An 8,899-nucleotide genomic window follows, 5' to 3' on the forward strand; every position below is an offset into this window, starting at 1 on the left:
ACCACTGCATAGAAAAGTGCAGACGCCACCACAGTGTCATAAAAAGTCCGTAGCAGAGTCCTGCACACTCCAAAGGACCTCAGTCACCTCAGCAGTACCCATTTTAAACACTAGGGGTCAGAGTTACATATTGCTCCTTTGGGAAATAGCTACATATTTTAATCACTTTTTAACTTTATAGACTGAGAGACGTATCACAGGAATACTCACTGTGGGGTTCACTTGGATGTTCTTTTGAACGTGACTCTCCCAGCTGTGGCTTTCTGCACAGAGACACTGTCTTGCCTCTCGTACTGAATCTCAACTTGAATTGCCTCTTCACTGCTTTTGAACCTCAGTAATGAGGAAACTCATCTATTCTTGGCTTCAACTCTCTCCATTTAGCTCTCAGAGATTATAAACAGTAAGCACCTCTGGCGCAGGGCTATAACGGGAGAACAGGGGCACACGCGAACACACACACACACACACACAAATACTTTGTCACTACTTTCTACTTAATTAGCATCTCTCCCATCTCTCTCTCCTTTTTCTCTCGCTCTCTCTGTAAGGAGCCAGGGCTTCATCTTGATTAGCTGCAGTGAAGGAAAGCTGCTATGCCAACAGATTGTGCTGCATGGAGCGGCGTAATTAGCAGAGAGGTTTCCAAATTTAAACCTGTTTGGCTGCAGGGCCCAGTGCGCCGAGGCTCCCGTTCAGCTCAGCTAACATGCTAATGAGCGCACAGACTCATTCATAAAGCTTTGATGCTGCCTCCACCGAGGGGGCTTTTGAAGGCATGAATAGGAGATGAGCGCTCGGCTTCATAGGAATGCACTGTAATCAAGTGCACGAGCAAAGACGCCCATGGCTTCGGCTGACGCTAATGAATGAAGTTTATGAAGTTCTGGAAAGGCAGCTCTGCGCACACGCATGCTGTACAACATGATGGAGAAAGGAATGCAACGTCTTGGTATACAAAGTAATGAAAAAGAGAAGATGTAAAATGACCGTGTGGTACACTTGTGTTCTTGGATAGTTGCAATGCCATGTTATCTACCTGCTACGACTGAATTTGTGTTTGATGCCTGCTTATGTTGTCATGACTGCAGAACAGATGTTGTAGTGATCTCCTCTCAGGCAGCCGGGTGTTTGCCAGAGGGGCGACCCAATATGATCGAGTACTCGTCGATTCGTTGGCCAGAGCCTCGGCCGCCTGCCAGAATCACAAGGATCGTTCCATTCCAGATTTATGGGGGATATTTAATGTCTAATTTTACACCGATTTGTCTGTTTTCTCCAAATAATTCATGGCTCAGAGCTTATCTTGGTATAAATATCCCTCAAACCAAATTTACTTTAAATCCCTCTCCTTAGTGTGTGCATGAAGATATCCCCCCCAAGTATTGATAGAAGCAGCAGATCCATGTTTAGAGAATTTTATTGGCTGCAAGAGATGCCAGTCATGGGCACAGTTGCATATAATTGGCCGTCAGAACAGGGGCAGGCAACTCCTTTCAACTCAGGCTCCGATTGGCTGTTATCAAAACGTCAGTGAAACAGCAGAGGTCAATATGAAGCAGTCTGTGGATCTTCATGGATGTCATGTGATCAAAACTTTCACTGGATTTAAATCGTTGCGACTCATGTTTGGTGGATTATTAGGATCAGGAGAGTTCAGTAAATTTTTAAATGGTTAAAATACGTTGTTTGTTTGTCTGCGAAAACATTGTGGTTTTGGTTGAAATATGATTGTAGATTTGAAGGTTTTTATAAATTGGAGATTTAACTTATATATGTTTCCCTGCAGGTGAGTTTTCACAATCTTTAAACCTTATTCTTCAGAATTATTTCAGGATAAATTAACAGAGTAACAGATGGCTGTTTTTCCTTTTCCCACTGGAATAATCCTGTTCCTGAGTTGAGTGGCTATCGCTCTTCCTTTGGGGCTCTTGTGCTTAAAACTGGCAACAAACGCTCCCCTTATCGCAGCGTCCCGACAATCAACTCTTCCATCCAACACTACATTTACGAAGCAACATTATACTTAACACCACTGATAGGATTTCTAACCACGAGTTCTGATTAACCAATGCCATCAGTTCATTTAAATGTTCCTGAAAGAACAGCTGTTATTTCAGTGTCCCAGATACATATTTAAGTAACGTTGCATATCCCTTTAAAGGAAGTTCAGTGTGCTCATATGGACCAGTTTAACACAAGTACACTCAGCAGATATCCAAAGTAAGTCAAGTTTGATTGTGAGCCCAAGAAAAATAACTTAATCAGGACGTTTCTACTGATCATAACAGGCTCATATCTGCTCGCCTTCTCATGGAGGTCAAGTAAATGCAATTCAAAAACAGTGAAATCTGCAGAGCAAGAATCAGGATCAAACAGAGTATGGATCAGTAAAACATTTCAAAGTGACCTACAGGATTTACTTTGTTAAATGGATCCCTGCGTTAGTTCAGGCGGAATATGTTTGTCCTGACCACAAGCGGCCATCAGCTGATCTGAGAACTGCCCCAATTCTAACCAATCATCACCACACTCAACAACAAGGCGGTCTATTTAAACCATTCTGCCTCTCACTCCTCCTGCATCACATCCACTCTGCTGCTAGACTCTGCTGTGCAATTTTCCCTCCACCACCCCGACCTCCAGCAGCTTCAGTCAGCGCATTTTATACTCTAGGATGAATTGCTTGCTTGTTATGTCTGCAAGATGTCGATATCATTTCATGCACATTCAGGTTCTGTTCTGCATGAATTAAAAGGGACATATTATGAAAAATCCACTTGTACAGTGTTTCTAAACATATATTTGGGTAACCTGAGTGTCTACAGACCCATAAAATGTGAAATAAACCCATCCAGTCCTTTGTTTGTGGTCTGCATAAGTCTTACAACACAGAGAAAAATGCTCTGTTTCAAATTTACTTTCCTTGTGATGTCACAGTGGGATTCTGGTAAAAAGAAAAAAATACCCTCCCCTCCCCTGTTATCTCCAACCATGGACTCCACCCCCAGCCTAGAACAAAACTTTTGAGCAGGTCGGCAATTTTTATTCTCTCTACAGAGGAGTGATGTCTACCAGGAAGGGGGGGGGGGCTCATTGCATTTAAAGAGACACACACACCAAAACGGAGCGTTCTGAGAGAGCTGGTTTATACAGGGTCACAAACCTCCTCTGGTGCTTGATTCATGTTATATTTTGACCAAAGCACAGCACAGATGTTTCATTTAGACCACAGGGGACTGTTTGAAAAGCTGGAGAAAGGGGATAATATGTCCTCTTTAAATGCGCTCTCAGCAAGATCTTAGGAATGCTGCACTGACACTGCTGAGAGCTAAGAGCAGAACCAATACCGCCAAATACAACTGTACAAACCACAAGTGCAATAAATTGTTGAATCTATGACCAGAATTCTTGACTGAAATATTGCACACAGACCAACAAAAACTATTAGGAGAGCATTTTAAATGAGGCTAGGCGGGGTGTTTGTCGGGTCCAAAATCATCTGCAGGGGTTGACATTAAGCTACATTTGCCACTGGCCACCCGGCCACTGGTTTTCAAAGATCACTGGCCCGACCATTGTAACCGCTGGCCCAGGGACGTTACTTTTGATTTGAAGAATAACAGTCACCAATTTACTCTTGAACCATTCTGATGCAAAAGTAAATTACAACTTTTATTTAATTAATTGAGAATTAAATGTATTTTTCTTATATTCATGTGCTCATGTTTATTCACCATGCTGGTAACTGTAAGAGTCTACTTAAAGGGATACTTCACCCATTTGCATGAAGCTTTGTATCATTAGAAACCTGGTAGTATTTCTGAATGGTCGTGCATCACGCCCTCATTTTCCCCTGAGATGGGAAATCTTTGTATTTCTAAGTATGAAAAGGAGCTTCCAGTGACGCAAAATGATGAGTTTTGCATCACTGGAAGCTGTTGCTGTTAACGGGGTGAAACTACAACGCTAGTTCCTCATATTTTCGACCACTGAAGCTACAGACCAATCACAGATCAGTGGTTGGGAACTCACTCCCAGAATCGAAACTTAACGTCTGCCATATTGCTTGGAAGCTATGCTAACAAGCTCTATGGAGAAAGCTGATAATGGTGAAAAAATATAAATATAGCGGCGAGACGGCTGCTGCGACAGGCCGGTCTTGTGTTTTGGCTGCTTCGGCCGCTGCCCGCCGGGGCCGCCGCTGACCACTGGCCGCAGCAGCCAAGAAACAAAACCGGTCTGTCGGCAGCAACCGTCTCGGGGCTATATTGCTATATTGCTGGCCGCCTGCCTGTCCGAGGACGAGGAGCCGGGGCGGACTGGTAGTGTCGGTGCTCTCACTGTTTGCCTATGAACACAGACATAGAGTCTGTTTTCTGCCAGGAATTTCCAAAATGCTAATTCCTTCTGGAAGAAATCTCGGAATCAGTTGAGGAAACGGCCTCATGTGTTGAAGTAAGCATGTCTGTAAACCTGACCTTAGTGGGAATGCACTGCGGTGCTGTGCATTCTGGGATTTGGTGTCTCTCATCCACCTGAGCCAAAAAGACACTTTCTGCCTTTTCTCAGCCAAGAAGGCAGCAACTTCAAAATTTATTTCACATTTCTACTACATATATGACCCAATGTCAATACAGATTCATGTTTCAACGGGTGAAGTATCTCTTTAATCTGACTGACATTAATATGAGGCTGTGATAGAGCTGGAATCTCTCCTTCTTTCTTCTCTGTGAGAAACTCTTCATCCTTAGATCTTTACTTTAGGAGCTCTCTTAAGGGCTAAGATCCTTTGTGAATAACTTTTATCTTTACCAGGATCTAGTCTTTAACTTTAAGGGGAAATTTAGCTGCAGTGTGTTCCAGCTCCTCCAGCTGTCTGTCACTGTGGCTGAAACTTTTCTCCCTTCTGTTTTCGTCACACCCTGCTGTCACTCTCGACTTTTCCAGTGATTTGTTTTCTTTGAATGCTGATTTTAGCTCGGCTTCTGTCGGGATCTGATGGTTTTAAAAACCGTTTTACCAAACGTGTTTTTTATCAGATAAAACCTGCGTTAAAATCTGTGTGCAAGTGTACATTTCGAGTGTAGCGAGTGCGCTCGCGGGAGTGACAGCAGTGAAGTCGTCGGCTGCCTTTCAACTGTGACACACACTTATGATACGTTATTAGCGCGACGTTTAAAAAAAATGACTTACAAAACACTGGTATGACAGGAAAGCGCTGTGAAATTGAGAAGGTGTTACTGTCTATTTTTTTTTTCAGGCAGTATTTTAACCCGCCATTTTTTGGCCAGCTGAACGTGCAATCAGCTGGCCCGGACTCTGTCAATCATTCATCTGGGCCAGCGGGCCAGTTATAATGTCGAGCCCTGATCTCTCTCGACAGCTTAAATTGGCAACATATCCTTTGCAAAGTAGTTGGTGACAGCGTTTTTTAATTTCTTGCCATCTGTTGCTCTTCTTGCTGAGTGACTAAAGTTTGCTGAGTGTGTTTTTGTTAAGCTAATGCCTGAGCTACTCAGGCGTGGTCGTCTGCTTGTCCCAAAGCTTTTCATATTCTTAATATTCTGTGCCCTGGTTCATACGTAGATTACGAAACAAGTAATGTCGAGTTGTCTTCAACGACAGCCGCTATGCTAGCTTAGCTGCTTGTGTTTTCAACATGCATGCAAAGAAGTATGTCATACTGGGCTTGATCATATGCAGTGAATGTGTGTTTTGATTGTTTTTAGCAAAGTGATTGACATACTCAATATTGTCATTTCATCCAAATCCCTAAAACATGTCTGTGAAGTTTCTTGTTCTAAATCCACTCTGATCTTGTATTTGATCATGTCTATAAACCCCTCTATTTCAGCCCTGCTCAGAACAGGCTGTTTCTGTGTCTGTACCTTTAAATATGTAAATGAGCTGTGTCTGATCACGCCCACTCTCTGGAAGGGCTTGGGTGTTTCGGGCTTTCTCGCTCCATGTCCTATTGTTTACGGTGAGAAGGCAGACTCAGAGGGCAGAACAAACACCTAGCTGTGGGAGGAGTTACTGCCCTTTGTGACGTCATGAAGGGAAAATCTCCAAACGGCCTGTTTGAGCACACATTTTCTGAAAAGTGGAGCAGGTAAAAGACGGAAAGGATGGACTTTTCTCATCATTAGGGGGTTTGTAGACAGACTAGAGACACATATTATAGTTAGAGAAACATGGAGAAGAGGATTTTGCAGAATATGTGACCTTTAAGGGAGTAGGGATTGTTATGAAATTAACATAGCCAGAGAAAGGAGCAGATTTTAATTGTAACTAGCCAACAGACTAAAGGCTGAGACAACTACATAGTGATGCACTTTGAGCCAACTATTTCTTATTCCTTAGCAGTGTTGGGGTTAGGAAGCAATGTACTAGTGTAGGCCGACTAACTCTGTTGTAACAAGTTGCATAATGCTTTGGTTTTGCAATTCAAATCAGTTGTTTTTCAGAAGTGGTTATACGATACATATACCCTGTGCAGACTCAAAAATTAGTGGGTTTACTCCGTGCACTCCACCACTGAGTGCAGTGAGTAGTGGGCAGATGTGGGCACACAGCTGTTGTCATTTCAGCACCAGCTCGAGCGGAGAGCGCCGTTCCTGCATCTGCGCGCGCACATCGTCCCGCAGTGAAGCCAAACAGTGAGCGAACAGTTTCCACTGAAAGTGCTGGGAATGAATGACACACTTTATCCACCCGACAGGAAAAACATTTTAAACTGAGAGCCCAACCTTGGCTGGGAAACAGAAGCAGGCCTTACGGTGTCATTTCGCTGGTTTAAAGTCGTCTCCTCTCCGCTGTTTTTCACACCGAGGCCAACACTTAAGACCACACTTTTTCCATCTTTGTGTCACTAAATCCTCGTTAATACCGGTAACAACACACAGCCACGGTTTATCTCAGCCTCCTACCTTCTCTTTGGCTTCTACAGTCGGGATGGAGGGCAGCAGCCCGCTGATGCTGGGACTCCTCATCCTCTTCCTGCCTCTGGCGACGGTCGTCAAATCGTTGTAGAAGTAAAGAGCCACCGCGCCTCCCGTTGCGAGACACATACCGACAGCCAGACACTTCCGTGCTCTCCCTCCTGCGGCAGCCTGACCACCGACCAGCTCGGTTCTCGTCGCCGTCAGGAGGTTTATTTTCCCGGCCAGCGCAGCCACCCTGCGGAAAGCGGCCATTGCTGCTGTTTTGGTTGCTGCTGCTGCTGTCGCTGCTGTGCTTGCTGCTATGATTAACTTTGCAGGCAGCACTTAGCTATCGCGGTTCTTGCTGTCATCGCGAGATTTACTTGCAGCGCTGATTCTGACCTGACAGTAGTCCCACACACATTGGCTGTAGCCTACCCTCTAAGAGCTCAGCTATTCTAGGGTCCACATTAAAAAAAAATATATATATATATATCTATATATATATATATATATATCTATATATAAATGTACATTTGAAAACATTATTCTAGTCACTACAGTCCACACAAACCGTCACATTTAGAAGAGGGCATTAAAATATACAAACACAAAACATGCGCTTTTATTTTGAAATAAAGTAAGGCCTATCTGGTAGATGGAAGGTTAGGACATGAAGTTAAGCACAGAAACAGGAAGTGGTTAGGGATCCCAAACTGATGTCAAACAGCTCAAATGAACGGTAACAAAGGTCAATGTGTGATGTCATAAGGTCAGTGTGTGATGTCATAAGGTGGATATTACTTTGGACTCGTCAGCTGAGCTGTCTGAGAGTTTGTTAAAGTGAAATGAGACATTCAAAGATGGAGCAGTGTCCTTCTTTTACATCACTGAGACTACAGGGAGACACTGAGGACGACTATCTACGGAGAGCCTGAAGGGACAAAATACCATGAGATTAATCATTATTAAAAAATTAATGCATCAATTCATATTTCTAATTTTTATGGCTCTTTTTCTGATGAATGAAGGTTGGTTCTGATTTAGTTTTGTATGTGTTCCTCCCAATTCAACACTCAAACTCTAGATCTGACCTATAGGACAAATTACAATAAAGAAATCCAGTTAATAGAATTAAAAAAGTAACAGTAAGGGGGGAATCTGTTTGTTTCCTCAAATATCTTAGAAGAAGCAAACTTCACACTCCGTCCAGGCCAAGCGGCAACAATCATGAAAAAATGAAACCAATGCAGAAGTCATTGTAAAATCCTGCAGTTCCTCGAGTGTCCACTAGAGGCTGGCTGCAGAAGCACAGGAAGTCACATACACACCCATTCTAAAAAGCCTGTTTTTACAGCAGAGATTAACATGTTTACAGCCTGGTTCAAAAAAACAAATAGGTCTGATTAGCTCATGTCTCGATCGACACACACTGTACGGGGGGTGAATGTTTTGATGACTCATCAGTTTTGATTTGATGAAGGATAAGAGTTATTCACAATAAGGCGTGTAGCTGACCTGATTGACAGGTAGGCGCGGTGTAACGGTTTGTCAGCAGGTTTAAAACCCGCCTCAGCTCCAGCTCTCAGCCTGTCGTTAGGTTGACTGAAAGTTAGACTGAGACAGCATTTCCAGCATGGAGACCGCCATCGATGGGACTTCAGCGCCCCCTGCAGGAACAGACGGGCGACGTCACTCAGGCTTCGTCCACTAATATTTACAGTCTATGGTCCAGACGTTACATTACTTTATCTGTTTATTTTTTATTATTATTTTATTGTCTCTTTAGTTCACATGAGATTAGAGCGATGGCCGACTTAACCAGTTGTAACTAGCGCTGGTGCTAACGTTGCTAACTGGACTTTTTACATGCTCACACATACATACACAATTATTCTCCCACTATGTTGATGAGCAGAGACGCCTAATTGGACGACTTTGTAAAATGAAATGGTCATTGCAGAGGGATGCCG

The 8,899-nt window shown here is 43.4% G+C and overlaps 1 protein-coding gene across 8 annotated transcripts in view; it reads right to left on the minus strand.

The window, feature by feature from the left end:
* Positions 1–7,267, minus strand: part of micu3a (mitochondrial calcium uptake family, member 3a) — a 39,855-nt gene extending 32,588 nt beyond the window's left edge. For 7 of the 8 annotated variants that reach the window (XM_061064709.1, XM_061064701.1, XM_061064681.1 and 4 more), the window contains exon 1: positions 6,933–7,266. In XM_061064709.1, the coding sequence (XP_060920692.1) occupies positions 6,933–7,199 (267 nt within the window). In that variant the 5' untranslated portion in view covers positions 7,200–7,266. Of the gene's footprint in view, positions 1–6,932 lie in introns of all 8 variants that reach the window. The other variant, XM_061064674.1, reaches the window with a different exon arrangement.
* Positions 7,268–8,899: the final 1,632 nt, after the last annotated feature.

This window comes from Labrus mixtus, chromosome 2, assembly GCF_963584025.1.
Source record: "Labrus mixtus chromosome 2, fLabMix1.1, whole genome shotgun sequence".
Classification (NCBI taxonomy): Eukaryota; Metazoa; Chordata; class Actinopteri; order Labriformes; family Labridae; genus Labrus; species Labrus mixtus.